This window comes from Protomyctophum bolini, assembly GCF_963924005.1.
Source record: "Protomyctophum bolini genome assembly, chromosome: 18".
Classification (NCBI taxonomy): Eukaryota; Metazoa; Chordata; class Actinopteri; order Myctophiformes; family Myctophidae; genus Protomyctophum; species Protomyctophum bolini.
Genome location: NC_137879.1, coordinates 13,138,750 through 13,155,111, shown reverse-complemented (window position 1 = coordinate 13,155,111; position 16,362 = coordinate 13,138,750). Strand labels below are relative to the sequence as shown.

At 41.9% G+C, this 16,362-nt stretch overlaps 1 protein-coding gene across 1 annotated transcript; it reads left to right on the top strand.

Annotated features, from left to right (window-relative positions):
• Positions 1-13,700: 13,700 nt before the first annotated feature.
• On the top strand, positions 13,701-14,869 carry LOC308333167 (leucine-rich repeat-containing protein 18-like; the record flags this gene model as incomplete). Its single annotated transcript, XM_080789361.1, has 2 exons — positions 13,701-13,964; positions 14,351-14,869. The coding sequence occupies 2 exons, from the start codon at positions 13,701-13,703 to the stop codon at positions 14,867-14,869; spliced, it is 783 nt and encodes a 260-aa protein (XP_080645487.1).
• Positions 14,870-16,362: the final 1,493 nt, after the last annotated feature.

The window sequence follows — 16,362 nt, the reverse complement described above, 5'->3', positions numbered from 1 at the left end:
TGCAGACACATTACTACTATGAATAATGAAACTTAAATAATAAATACATCCATCTAAATAGCTACACCTATCTGAAAGAAGAAGAAAAAAGACAAAAAAACAGGAGTAACCGCAGGTGCTCACGGGAGGTAAAAAGATGACTAGTAAAAAATTATTAAAAAGGTACGCACACGGATCAAACAGGATCAATACATTATTTATTTAATTAAAAGGCAACTGCGTTTGGCGGAGGGTGTGTAGAGCCCAGGATCACATTAGATAATTGACACAGGGGTGAAAAATGGGTTACAAAATTGTGGGATGAAAATGCAAACAGGTTTCAACCATGACCCAGCAACCTATTATAACACATGAATTATGGTAAAATAAAACTTTTGATTGGTTGATTGGTTGATTGATTGATTGATTGATTGACTGACTGACTGACTGACTGACTGACTACTTTACTAGACACAAATGCATACAGCAAAGAAGTACAGTAAAACAGTAAAACAAAACAAAAATGTCCTGGGGACTCAATTGTTTCCACTGTGGTCCTGGCTGAATTGACAAACGCACCTTAGGGTCAATTTCCCCTCTGGGCTCACTAGTGAGATGGTATGTCCCCTCTATCAGTGTGCAGCTGGGACTCTTTTGAACTCTGCTGAAACGCCCGTTTGATGATTCCAACTCCCTCTCTATGTCCTGCCACACACAAGGACAGCAGATGGAGAAGGTGATGATGGGAAGAGCATGTCAAGAGCTCTAAAACATCAGGTATAAGGTATTAATAGTAGAAGCATGTATGAAAATTGTTTATTACCTGATTCCTCACTTCATGCTCTGAGTTGTAGCTGAGATAGATGCGGAAAGTGTGACCATCAGTACTCTGCAGATCTTCGTAGACCAGCACATGGCATAACTAACAAAACAAAACAAAACACCAAACAAAACAAAACAAAACAAAAGGAGATACATTTATGATCACCAGCAGCAATACATACTGTATATATAAAGTAGATAGCATTAGGTCTTTCTTGCTGTACTGAGTTGTTGTTTTCCTCACATGGGAGTGGGAAGGGGAGCGTATATGAGCTGAGGGTCAGTGGGGTTTATTAATGTACACACCGCTTGTGTGTCTATAGATAATCTAATGGGTGGGGATCCAAGGAATCCAGCTGATGTTTTTCCTTGGCCTACTTTGAGTGTGTGTGCAAAGTTTCAAAGCAATTTGGCACTGCGTTCATGATTTGTGGCATTTTGTGCAAAAGGGTCCACTCCAATCATAGTGGATTATGAGACATCTGAGAGATGCATCTTGTGTACCAACTTAAGTGAAGTTTGGACAAAATAATATTTAAAAAAATGTTCGGCCACATGGTGGCGCTATAACAGGCCAATGTAAATGTAAATGCTATGGGGGTCCTGCAAATATTACCGGCCCAGGGGCCCTCATGGGAGTTAATCCGTCCCTGGCGCCCCTCACTGTTTAAAAAAATGGCTGCCATGGGCACCATGTTGAAAATTCATGATGCCTCCATATTGAATTATTTTGGGAATGAATGCCTTTGGCTATAAGTGTACAAAAGGTCACGCTTTTATCTCAAACGGTTTCTTTCATATTTTGGAAAGCAAGCCAATCCACTATAAGTGCAAATTCTGTACTCCTACTGTATGCATCCTGTATGTATCGGCACTGAAACTAGTTTTCTTTTCTTTTTTATGTGCAAATGTTTCGCATAATGAAATCATTGATAATTAATGTGTTAATAAGTGTCTCATCTGAAACATCATCTCTTACACTCATCATCATTATCATAGACTTCATAGACTCTCTCTTGCTGGGAGATTCATGAAATCCTGAAGATGACCCTCTTGATGCTCTCTTGATGTGTCTCCCCTGCATCCAATCAGAAATCTCGTCAGGTGATTGGTAGTATGAACTTCCTGTTGGTATTCTACCTCTAACTGGAACCGAAGACAACAGCAAACATTTACAATGTTGTGTTACTATATGTGTCTCAGAGTTTTTCTGATGAAGAAATATATTTAAAAATGTCACTGTAATAACAATAACTTCATTCTGTTACCAGATCAATCATATTGTTACTCACAGTCACCACTTTGAGGACGGCTTTCTGTGCTCTCCCCAACAGGTGTTGCCGTCTCCCTTCTCCTAACAGGTAGGGGGCCTATTGGTTCAATCGAATCCCTCTCTTGCTCTTCTCTCTCCTCGCATTCTTGACTGCTCCTTTTATTTTTTATCCCAGTGAAGTATTCTCCGTTGAAGTGTCCTCCGTTGCCCATCACCATCTTTTTTATTTTGCTTATCAGTTGTGTTACTTCTAATTTGTTCCGGTTGTAGATGTCTAGAACATGGCAATTGTTGTCACATTTCTCTAGGAGCCACCTAAGAGGTTCTCCTTTAGACCTTATGTAGTCTTTAACACTTTGCTCTCCAAAACATTTTCCCCGGGTGAACAGAACCAGAGTGTGTCTCCAGACTTCGTCCCCCAGCAGCTTCATGTGTTCCTCCACTGATCTCCTGTCAGCTTCAGAGAAATCTGACCTGACAGGAACAATCAACAGGACAGCATGGGGTCCAGGAGAACACATAGTCACACCGTTTAGAAGGACGTCTTTGACCTCCTGTGATGGAGTCGACCAGTCTGGACAGATCACCACATTCACTTTTCTTCCATCAACTTTTCTCTTTTGATGCTCACATGTCTCTGTAGTCTGCAGAATATGCTCCTGGGATATGAGGCTTATGTGTTAGGCATAATAATCTCACACCACTCTACTTTATGGACATATAGAATACTGTATAGTTAACACAGCTAACATAGTTCACAGTGAAATGTAAAGGTAAAACAGACAAGGATTCTAAATTGCATATATTTGTTGACTTGTTTATAAAAATATACTGTAATTTCCACCTGAATATAAGCCGCAACAGCTACATTTAGGGTAAAAAACATACATATACAAGCCGCCCTGGACTATAAGCCGCAGGTGGCCATAGTGATAGATTTAGAAGGTCCCCTAGTGGCTCTTAGTTGTAAAAATCAATCGATTAGCCACACCGTTTAGGCCGCAGGGTTCAAAGCATGGGAAAAAAGTAGAGGCTTATAGTCCGGAAATTATACGGTAAATCTTTTTTAACATCATAATTAGAAATACAATTATAGCAATGGTTGGGGCCAGGCAGTTGGAAGTGGTAGTGGAAAAGGAGGAAACCAGGAAAATAACCCCCAAAATGTGGGGGGTTAAGGAGAGGGTTAGGATGAATTAAAAATAAATTGCTTCTTTATACACAACAAATGAATTGCAGTGTAAATTAGTTAAGCTTGACTCTTATCACCAAACGCCACGGTTAATGTTACAACTAAATATTTCTCTCAAGAAAGTTTTTGAAAACATTTGATGCGAGAAATAGACGATGCAGTAACAAAAATCTATTTGATAAACACTTTGTCCGAGGTGACTGTGTTGCACTGGGTGCACGGCCAGTGCAAGACTTGGAATACTTTCATTACTATTATAAGGAAGGAAATATTTTGTTTTATTGTTACTTTAGGGTCAATTTATTAAAGCGATTGTGCATAGACTGTAAGAGTCCCATATTATGACATAAAGATATGCCAGCAGACGTCACTGTTTGCCTGTTTTCATTGCAGCTCAAAAAGCTTCAGGACACACAGAAAATCCAGTGAACCTTTAATTTATTGAGTAAGCGGCATCCAATTAATTATTACTCACCTTTGATGTTGGCACTACAAACACAATCTCCTTCAGTATTGTATTTCCAGCTCTGGCCTTGTCAATCCGTTGTCCACCAACCAACATCACCCTCACATGTGATAGACAATAACGATTTCCTGACAGACAGAAACTAAACATTAATTCAATTAACACAATGTTAGTATTTCAAGCCTGGATTCAGATATTAAACTAGATTTAATATATGCAAACATTTATGCCTGAACTGACCACAGAACACTAAACCACTAAATGTGGCAAGTATTTCCTACAGCTTTAAGACCAACAATCTAAACTAACCCTATAAATATGTCAATCTGTTGTTCAGTAGATCACACTTAAAAGTGTACAGCAGCTTTCATGCATTTAACATTTACAAGTGTGAGAATATACGACTAATTCATATACAATTTTGGTGGTAGTGGCTCTTGTTTGGGAATCAGAAGATATCGGCTTTAAATTGTTTAATCCAACGATCAGCTGTGCTTAATACGCTAAACCCGCTATTTCTTTAATGCGTTTAATTTGCCGTTTTAAAATAATTAAAAAGATATAGCGGATTTTTCGCGGACCTGGTGACGAGGCCGGAAATCAAACTTCCGGTCTGGTCTACAGGGCTTCGGGGGGAATGAGCTCAATGCAAGTGAACGGGGGGGGGGGGTGGTTGGACTGCAACGCGCTGTGGAGGCGTTGTCATGGCGGCTGGCGACTGGACTCCAGATATTCACGTTGACTTACCCCACGGGAATCTTGGGCGATACGAAGACATGTTCAGGTTAGGAAGGGCTTTTCCTGCAATGTTAGCAGTTGTTGAGATTAATATAAGGTTTTTACTAGACATCAACCTCAATTTTCCTTTTTGTATCATGTGGATAACAACAACAACAACTAAGGGACCAGTCGAAATTTAGAAAAGGGGGCCCTGGAGGAAAATAGGCCATGTCTTTTTTAAATTTTAGTCAGAGGGAGGGTGAGCTAATTTTACTTTACTTGTGCCTATCCAGACAGTAGGCGTGTGCAGAATTTGGCCAATCAGTGACGCTTGCACGAAACAACCGGAACACACTCGTTGGCAAATTTCATATTTATATGATCTAATCATTCATTCGTGGTAATGAGCTTAACCCCACGTTTTGAAATGACAAGAAGAATGATATTTGAATTTAAATATTTTGTATTTATTTACATGTATGTAATTAAACTTTAAACTGTTACTATCAATATTAAGGCAGAGAAGCCCACCAGACTATATGTACCAACTCATGGTGACTTTCATATACCATTTCATGTGCTCTGTGACCACATCCTCTGCTCTAGAAGTTCCCACAACTTTCAGTTAAAAAAAGTATAACTGCTTATAATGTAATGCTACTTGTGTAGATAGGAATGCTTGTGTAATCATTTTGTGCAGGCTACATCCTTGATGTGGCACTTGGAGGATATTTATTTTATAAAAACTTAAAAAATAAGCTTTGATCTGGATATCCTTTTCTAACGAGCACTATTTAATTGTCTCTTCTTTAGATATGGAGTTAATCAATGTATTGTGTAATGATGCATGTGAAACCTGTGAAACACGTTTTGTTATTTAGACATGAAGGTTTTTCAACCCAAACTGTGAAAACAACATATAGTTGTCCAAAACAGACACACAAACGCTTTAAACATTGTTTATACGTTTTGAAAATGGCAGATCTACAGTACATCTCACAATGAATCACACTATATAAGTATAACACTCAGCCACAGAAGTATAGTAGCTGCATATAGTCTCTCTCTAGGTTGTCCTCAGACGAGCCATGCATAGTCAACACACTACCTTGTTACCACACCATCTTGTTACTGTTAGACATGTGTGTGTCTGTCTGTGTGTGTGTGTGTGTGTGTGTGTGTGTGTGTGTGTGTATGTGAGAGAGAGAGAGAGAGTCCGTGCGTGCTGTATGTGCGACTTGTGCGTGCATGCGTGCATGCATGTGTGTACGCAAGCCTGTATGAATGTTTTAATTGGAGGCCAAGGAAGCCGTGGGACATTACATGTATGAGGAATTTGCAATTGCAATCTAAGACCACATTAGTGTGTAACCATGAAATACACAACACAAAAAAGGCATCTATATAACACTATATACCTTTACCATCCCCGTGAAACAACTGAGAAGCTGATATATATTATTTTGTCTTCACACACTGCTTTCAAAACAAGGCTACATTTGTATTTAATTGAATCAAGACATGTCTTTCATGTCTCTCATATACGTAGTATAATGTACATAATGTGTCATAACAGTTCTATTGTATACAATGTAACACCATCAATCATGTTTGATTTTCTGGTACAGTCCTTACCTTTCAATGAGTTATTTCTGTCCACGGACCTTTTCAGTAGATTTAGTCTATTGTAGATGGACTGTAGTCACACAGCAACAATTAGAAGTTTCTATTTCATGTTCAGAAAAAGTGGCGTTCTGCGGTGAGAGAGAGAGAGAGAGAGAGAGAGAGAGAGAGAGACCAACCCTCTCTCAGCACTACTGATGTTGCAACAATTTTACAGAAGAGTCTAGAAATCTCTCATGACCCACAGTAGAGACTGAGAGGGGGTGATGGTGGGGTTATCAGTATCTGTATGACCCACAGTAGAGACTGAGAGGGGGTGATGGTGGGGTTATCAATATCTGTATGACCCACAGTTGACAACACAACACTTTCACTCAATATTTTGCTCAATATTCTCCTTAATTTAGGTTGATGTGACACATCCTGATCCTCTGCAGATAACTGTGAAAGCTCAGTCCAGAAATCCTCTTTGCGGATGTCTTTCAAGGACTTGATTGAGTAACAACCAAACCAGCAGAAAGAACACAGTCATATCCTGAACATGAGACTGTAGAATTACATTTGCTGGTATTAAGACACTAAGCACCCGCACTAGAAAAGTGCTCCGTTGTGCAAATGGCTGGGCGCTCTGATGTAATGGTCCTAAATACCCCCGGGGGGGCGTTCGGGGTGTCAATGACCATGGCAACGCGCTCCAAGCCAAGGCACCATATTTGGGCATGGCTAGAGATGTCATGCTACATCACTATGTTTATAATATTTACAATAGCTCAACGTGACAGTATTTAACTCAGTCAATAGTGACAGTAACACAGTCAGAATTCCCACTAGCCTTCTCTGCCTATGTGCGCTGCATTCATATTGCTATCACGTGCAAACCCCTCCTCCAACAGCTACAATGTCCAAGTTGGAACAGATCCTAATTACCGAGCCCTCCTCCATCCTCAGATTTAAAGGTCCCTTTACAAACATAGTCACCACCGATCTTATACTGAAGAACCCCTCTGAACGTAGAGTATGTTTCAAAGTCCTGACGACAGCCCCGCGCCAGTACTGCGTGCGACCGAACAGCGGCATCATTGAGGCCGCAGCAGACGTCAAACTCTCTATAGCACTACAGCCGTTAGACAGCATAAACTTAAAAAGCAATAAAGATAAGTTAATGGTGAAGAGCATTGTTGTCCCGCCAGAAGTTTCCGACACAGATTCATCGCTTTGGAAAAATGCAAACCCCGACGATGTCATGGAGACCAAGTTGAGATGTGTCTTTGAGCTGGCTTCTGAAAACGACACAGTGAAGCAGGAGAATGACGTGACCAAAGCAGTTCCTGTGATGAACGGTGACATCCCTTGTGATCTCACAGAGACCAAGCTGAGCTGTGTCTTTGAGCTGCCTTCCGAACGTTACAGAGTGATGCGCGAGAGTCACGTCGTGGATACGACCAACCAAGCAGTGAGGAACTGCCCTGCCGGTGACACGCCCTCTGCGGCCATGGCACCAGCCAGTGATTCCCTGGATGATGACACAGAGGTGAAGAAACTGGCCAAACCCGTCAGTACCTCACTGGATGACACAGAGGTGAAGAAACTGGCCAAACCTGTCAGTACCTCACTGGATAACACAGAGGTGAAGAAACTGGCCAAACCCGTCAGTACCTCACTGGATGACACAGAGGTGAAGAAATTGGCCAAACCCGTAAGTGCCTCCCTGGATGACACAGAGGTGAAGAAACTGGCCAAACCCATCAGTACCTCACTGGATGACACAGAGGTGAAGAAACTGGCCAAACCCGTAAGTGCCTCACTGGATGACACAGAGGTGAGGAAACTGGCCAAACCTGCCAGTGCCTCACTGGATGACACAGAGGTGAGGAAACTGGCCAAACCTGCCAGTGCCTCACTGGATGACACGGAGATGAGGAAACTGCTGGAGGAGTGCAAGAGGCTGCAGGCTAAGATTAGCAACCTGGCCGAGGAGAATCGGCAACTGAAGGATGATGGTCTCAGAATGAGAGGTGTGGCCCTCTCGGGCCATGTGACCTTAAACCCCACACCGGCTGAGGAGAAATCATGCTCCATCACCCGTCTCGACCGAGAAGACGGCACGTTCTCGCTGGCCTCATGTATGGCAATCATCGTTGTATCGGCAATCTACATCGGATTATTCATAGGGAAGTTCATGTTGTAAACTGGGAAGACGTGTCACCACCAACCCCAGCTTCAGAATATGAAAACAACGAAACAAAAATAAAAACAGGCCTGGATTGACTTTGCCATAAACGTTAAAGGTCACTTCCAGGCTTCCAGTGAATCATGTCTGTAGAATTTAAATATTACCCCCCTAAAAAAGGGAATAAACTGCCCAAAGACACTCAGTTTACATGACATGAGACGGGCCATGTGAGAAGAAAGAATCTGTGACAGCAATTTTGTCACAACTGCACAAAATAAGTACAGTATGCTACTGTCAATTAATATCACAAGCTGAAGGAGAAAAAGTCCAGTGGATACTGTCTGTATCCAACAACATGCAATCTAACTTCTAAGGTATGCTGACATGATCCAGAAAGAGCAAAGATGGGAAATAGTCTACACACAGTGAAATAAGAAATGGTGTCATAACAGACAAGCACATTCCCAATTATCACAGAGGAGAACCACCCTGCTTATACATCACTGCCCATAACTCTGACTATGTTGGTTCGCGTGCGGTTATAGGTTAAGTACCAAAGTGCTGTCAGACTAATGACACTCACATTGAGAAAAACATTTAACTACAAATACAACCACCCACGCACCAGTCAAGAGTAGTGTGGATATCCACACCACCGATGGTTTCAAACCACAGTGACAGCCATGAGACTGAACTTCCTTAGACAGTGCACATAGATCACCACGTCATGGAGACACACACCTGATGCCTCAAAGCCATTATCAGCCAACTGGAAAGCAAGCATTGGATGTGACAGCCCTGCTCACATGGATATTGAACAGAAGTCGCTTTCATGCAGCTGCCTATGAGAAAGTGCATATAGCAGGGACGGATCCAGAAAATCGTGACTGGGACTCGGAGTGCTATGGGTGCTGGCTATTTAGAGGGGGGCTAATGAATCTTGGTTTACATAGAAGTCAGTCAATTAGGCTTGCTTGGAGGGGGGCTTAGCCTCCACCAGAGGGGGCTAAAGCCCCCCCCCCCCCTTTCCCCCTGTGGAGCCGTCTCTGGTGCAATGATGCATAGACAGGACGGTGACTCTACAAGCTAACAATGCGGTGTAACACTGCTGTACTACTTACACTGAATTCACACCACCACTTCTGTAGTCTCGCCATGGTTCCGGCATGATATGACGTGGGGCGACCAGAGGCAGAGCCAGCAAAAAGTTCCATTCAACTGAAGAAGAAGAAAGTAGATCTACAAACTCACACAAGCAGATAGCACCTTTATCCAAAGCACTTCAAGTTGTGCATTAACACTCACACATCGATGCCAGCGGAAGCCATGCAAGGCTTACCAACCTGCTTTGTAGTATAAGTGAGTCAGGGGTTCATGTCACACTGTAGATCAGTGGCTCTCAAACTTTCTAGCTCAAGACCCAAAAGAGAAAATAGCAGATCTATAAGCTCACAACTGTGAACTTTCTTCTTGTATTTCTTCATGTTACTAATACTAATGCATTTGCATTTTGTTTTTAATTCATGAAATTGTTTTCTTTTTGGGATGTTTTTTGAAAATGTTTTGAAATAATAATAATATATATTAAAAGAAAATTAGGAAACCAAAAATAAAGGGACACATAAAAATGTGTCCGCGACCCACAAATGGGTCCCGAACCCATGCTGTAAGGCTGCGATCTACAATGGAGCAACACCATGGGGTGTGAAAGAAGTGAAATAAGATTAACTACCGCCGCAAGCGAAACAATTAAAAAGCAAAGGCAGCTGAATGAGCGCCAAAACGGAGATAAATCTGCGCTGCCGACATTGGTATAGAACCTTGGATCCACATGATTCAACTTCCACCAAACCAATAACCTTTTTTTGTTTAGTTTTGTTGGACGTCTTTACTGTACACCCGATTTCCCCTTCCTCAAAACCTCCCTGAACCCACCTATTTTAAACTATAGCCTTTCCGAGTTCACATGACTTGTTACTTGTACTTTTATTTGTTTATTTTCCTAATAAAATTGTCCTTTTCTATGCTCCCACATGTAAAGCGTCTTTGAGTAGGCCTACTTATTTTTCTACTTTGAAAATTATCCTGATATATTATGATATCCAACTATAAATGTGCAAAACTACTGAATGTGTGCATCTGTAGGTCATGTATCTTGAACAAACAATCCCAACTTGCGTCATCCCCGAGAAGGCCAGTGACCAATTGACACCGGTGAACAGGGACAGATCACCCATTTTCAACATTATGTTCAAGAAATTGATCGTCAATAATGCTCATTGCGAATGCAGTGAGCACTTACTATGAGACCTAGCAGATCATGTCTGTGCGTGTGTCCTCCCTTTGTGCCCATATATGGAGCTACGTCCAAATATGGAGTGTGTTGCATAAAAAATCACTCAGCTCCATATATGGGCACAAAGGGCACAGACACACGAACGCATGAGTCATGGTGACATGAGTGTGATGGCTGCTCCCTGTTTTCACTAATTTCACAGTACTACACAGTTCTCACTAATTCGTAATTTATTCTAATTGTTATTGCAATTTACGATCTGCGTTCGCGCGTCTTACTCGTTATAAAGAGGTCTGTCTTTATCTCAAAAGTTGGTCATTTCAAACACAATTTCAAACTTATTTTCATTGATGCAAGAACAAGGACTTCTATTTCAGCACAGCCTGTAGTTTCCATAGCTTGAAATCCCCACTTTGAACATTATAGAGACGTTCAGCACCCTCTGGTAGTTTTTTATGCTTCTCCAGGCTCCCATACACATCTTGTGTAAAAAACATAACCATTTTATTGTGCATTTCCAAATCTTTCAATAACAGCCGTTGTGAAATTGCATTTGGGATGTTCAATTCTCAACTTCATCACCCTGAAAGGTTGTATACAGAAAACTATGCAGACATATTCCTAAGACGACTAACAATTCCAGTCGAGGACAGCCCTAGCATGTTCAAACATAATTATTTGCAGCAACGCAGCAAGGCCCCCCTCCAAAAATGCCGAATTGACTGACTTCTAATGTAAGCCAAGAGGCATTAGCACCCCTTGAGCTGAGAAGTTTGGGAACCACTGTGGTGTACAAACACAATACACAATAGCCCACTAGATTTCTTAATCTTGAAGTGATTTCTAAGCCTATTGTGTTACAGTACACTACTACACTGAACACAGTGACTCACTTTACGTAGCTTCTTCCCTCTGTGACAGAGCTTAAAGACCAAATATCACGTTGCCTAGAGACCAAACGACAACAATCCCTTGTGTGTGTTCTGTGTGTGTGTGTGTGTGTGTGTGCGCGTGCGTGTGCTGACTGACTTAACAAGCTCTAACATTTCCATTCGGAACAGGGATAATCCGCCATCCTGGGTTTTATTTACACTGCTCTTCACTTCTGTTTCGTCTCTTCATGTATAATTCATAGAGAGAGAGAGAGAGAGAGAGAGAGAGAGAGAGAGTCCACCCGTCAGAGGCTGATTGAATGTATTGTATTTGTACCTAGAATTCTGTCCTCAAATCTGCTTTTCTTTCTAGGCCTACTGCATCCAAAGGTAAGTGAGAGTGACTTGCATGTCTACACAGTGAAAACCTCTGTGTTAATGTAACTGACTTACAAATGGATAAATTAACATTGAGGGTTACTTTATATTTACTGACTTTATTATGTAAGATTGTAGGCTGTAGACAACTATTTATTTTGCTGTTATCATGCTTAGGGATGTTATTCACGTGTTCACGTGTCATAATTATGTCACTAGAACTTTAAACAGCAAATTTACTGTATGTGAGAAATATATTTTGGGTGCGCTGGTTTATTTTAACTTGACAACCTTATAACCTTATAACAACTTTAATACAATATACTTGATCGCAACCCTATTAAGAACATAATCATTTAGTCGATTACACAGTATTATTGTGCCAAATCTGTTTACCGGTACTTAAGTTATACCCAAGTTACTGCATGCAAGTAAGTCGTTTATGGAATAAATCCATGCATCCATTCTATAAAGGTAAACATACATGTTTAACCAACACTAAACATATTTTTTGTCACGCCATCACTAAACACTTACCCAATGTAAAATATTCCATGAAAAATATTTCTCATCAAAATATATACAGCAATACATGGCAACTTGAGGTACTATTCTTTAATATTTCATCATGACTTTTCACTAAAAAACTAAAAATAGGTATCATGGGGAGGCCCCATCATGGCCGGGGGGGGGGGGAATCGGTGAAAGACTTGCATATTATTAATAATCACACCCGTGTGAAGTGAGGGGCGCTCTTATCTAGCCTCGCGTTGCGATACTAATATACCACTGCGCTGGGGCATATGCATATGCAAAAGGGGCGGGTGAAGTGTGGCTGCGCCAGGCTAGCTCTTATCATCTTACAACATCAATTAATTTACAACATAATGTTTGTTTAAGCTTTCTTTATTGTCTATGGTGTTTTCTTAAACAAACATCGTTGAAACAAACATTAAAGCCATAGCGCCCCTCAAAATATATATACAAAATAAAATATCACACATGTGAAGTGAGGGGCGCTAATATATTAAAGTCTAACTTATGTTGATTAGGTGATGTAAAACAAACGGTGCAAACATAAACATTAAACGCCATTAACAATAAAGAGACTATATGACGTAAATGACACATTATGACGTAAATGTTCCCTTCGTTGTCAATGCGTTTACAAAACAAACATTGTACTAAAGACAAAATTAAACCTGCGAATAGGAGGGGTAGCGCCCCTCAAAAATAAATGGAGCTGGCTCCATCCATTCCTGGGATATATGAGAATGGTCCAGAATGTTTAGTATTCTATCTAGGGCTAAGATAGCCCTTTTCTCCTGGATGTAGTGTTTAATGATGTCACACATAGTTGTCAGTTCCTTTGTCACAGTGGATATCACTTAAACCATGGTGGAACAAGTTCTAACCAGATCTCACTAACCAGTAACAAAGACCATGACAAAGCACTGACAGGTATTAGGCCCTATAAGCTTTAGAGCTGTTGATCCCAGCTCTTGAGACCGTGACCACTCCATCTCTTGCTCCTCTATTCTCCCAAATAATTGATTGTGCTCATCTGGTGTCCCAGTTCTTAATAAGTCACCGATTAGACACATAATGAACACCAGCAGTGTTGTGTGTCCTCGAGGACCCACTGACCGGCAAACAGGTTAGATGCTGATATCCAACAGACCAATAGAGTGTAAAATAAATGTATGCTCTGTCTTTCTTCACTATCTAAGCCCAAGGCACTTAACCACACAAGTATGGTGGTATAGAGGGAGGGGGGAGACCAAAAATAGACCCCCAGAGGACCCCAGTCAACAAAAAGTACAAAAGTAGCAAAAGGGCAGCACCGAAGTAAGACACTTAATAAAACCCTTTGTGAAATGCTGTTGTTCCAACCCCTGACAGCAACATGGCCAAAGGGAAAAAGAAGAAAACAGTGGAGTCTAAAGGGAAGAAGATGACTCTGAAGATGGCCAAAAGCTGCCTAAAGTCTCTGGCGGACGGCTCCAGGTGTCTGGACCTCAGTAACCAGGGCCTCTCCACCGTGCCAAAGTGCATCGTGAAGCTGTGTGATGTGGAGGAGCTGGACCTGAGCAGGAACGTGCTCCAGAAGCTCCCAGATTTCATAGACAGGTTCGCCAACCTCCACTCCCTGGATCTGCACAGCAACCATGTGAGTTGTTTTAGGAGGGGGGTTGTGGGTAGAACAACAGTTGATAGGACTAACCAAAAGGAATCGATAATCGTCGATAATCAATGATGGAATTAATAAAAGAATCGACTGATCCCTATTTTTGGCATGTTTATTATTATTATCAGGGCTCATCAATATGTCCGTAAACAAATCGACAATAATGCAGAAGTAGAGCGTTCTTCCGGGTCCTTCAAAAGCCACAGAGCAACTTCCATTGAAATGAGCAGTGGAGGTGGGGCTGAACACTTAACAACCCGTTAAGACCTGATAAGCAGATTCCATATCATTTGTTTTATGAATATATGATGACCGGTTTATGATTTTAACACCCAATCTTTGCATGTATGTCTCTCTTTTTCCCTCAGCTGGAGCACATCCCAGAGTCCATCGGCCGTCTCCAGAGCCTGGTGTCTCTGAACCTGTGCAACAACCGGCTGACCAGCGGCTCTCTCCCGAGCGAGCTGGGCCTCCTGCGCAAGCTCCGCCAGCTCAACCTGGGCCTCAACCGTATCCACCTGGTCCCGTCCTCCTTCGCCGCCCTGAAGGAGCTGCGGCACGTCGGCCTCTTCGACAACCATCTGACGTGCTACCCGGACCACCTGCGGAACCTGCCGCGCCTGGAGCGCATGAACCTGGACAACAACCCGATCACGGCGGCGGAGCACGGGCCCCGCGACGCGGACGCCATCCGCAGGGTGGAGAGCCTCTACCTGGTGAAGGACAGCTGCCTCTGCAAGGAATGCCTGCAGAAGGTGCAGACGGAAAGGCAGAGGCTGGAGAGCAGGGGGAACGGCAAGCCAGTGTCGTCCAGGTCCAGGGTGACATTTGCCGGGCTGGTGTCGCCCAACTCGGTGGCCCAGCTGGACCAAGAGACGTGGAGATAAAAAATAAGGATGCATTCCCATTTCATTTGTTTCATTTGAGACTCAAAAGAGATATTTGGTGCCTCCACCATACGTTAGTCTGATGCACCATTAGTCCGACATACGGTACATGCCATACATTAAGTTGAGTTAAGTGCATATGTGGCCGGTTAAAGGGACACTTCACCCTTTTTGCAAAAAAAATATGTTAATGACGTTAAGGAGCTTTAGAACACTTTCCTGGGGGTCTTTATGTGTGTAATATGTGGTTTTAGATATTTTAGATTGTAGCAGTGAGCCTGTTGTCTCTGATGTCATGGACACTGGGCTCACTTCCTTCCTGGACTACATGTTGTCTCAGTAAGACAGCTCTCCCCCCTATCCACAAGGAGGAGCAGTGCACCAAAGAATTATGGGAATTGTAGTTCAGGAAGGTAGTGAGACCAGTGTCCATGACATCAGAGACAACAGGCTCACTGCTACAATCTAAAATATCTAAAACCACATATTACACACATAAATACCCCCAGGAAAGTGATCTAAAGCTTCTAAACGTTATTAACATATATTGTTTTGCAAAAAGGGTGAAGTGTCCCTTTAAGACTCACCCGTGGCTTTCACGTGCGGTAAGGTTAGGGTAGGCACTAGGCAGGATGTCGAACTATTGCGTGTCAGACCAAAGATAATTGTTGCTGTCAGGAGGAAACCTCCTAACTACATTTTTGAGGTTTTCAATTTTTTGTTTGCATAAATCTGTGCTATTGAACACCCTGTGTGTTGTTTTGAAAATATTGAACAAATGGAAAGTAGTAAAAAGTGCTTTGGACAAAACCACTTAATTCAATTGGACCCTCAAACTGTCTGCTAAAGCAACTCCACCACCTTCCCCCCCTCTCATGGAAGTCATTGACAATATAGAAAGTCACAACACCAACTTTGATGAAAGCAGTATTGCTTTGTTTTCAAAGACATATAAGGTTTTCTTAATTTTTCTTTGGAAAATGAACATTTTGGATTTAGGTTTCCTCCCGAACAGCAGAGATATGGTTCCATACAGTAACACCTGTATATGGAACTGAAATGCATGATTAGATGAATGAAACACTTACCAACCCGTTAAGACCCGAGGCAGATTCCATATTTCAAAAATATTCCACGCTGTGAGCTTGTATGTAGATCTGCTATTTTTTAATAGCCAACACTAAAATCTAAAATGGCATTGTTTTCCCAGTTTTAATGGGCTTTTTTCCAGAAATAGTGAAAATAGACGTTAAGCACTCACGACACTCTCCATCTCACGATGTGATAAGTTGTGAACTTGTAGATCTGCCATTTCCATTTTTTTCTTTTACGATTTATTTGTCTCACATTGTGACGTGTTGTGAGCCAGGAGAGGATCACCTGCACACAAGCTATTGGGAGAGTCAGCATGGAATATTTGTTTTATGAATGTATGACCGATTTTTACTAGTTTGAATTATATCGTTGAATCTGAGTCATGACCTGTGTGGTGC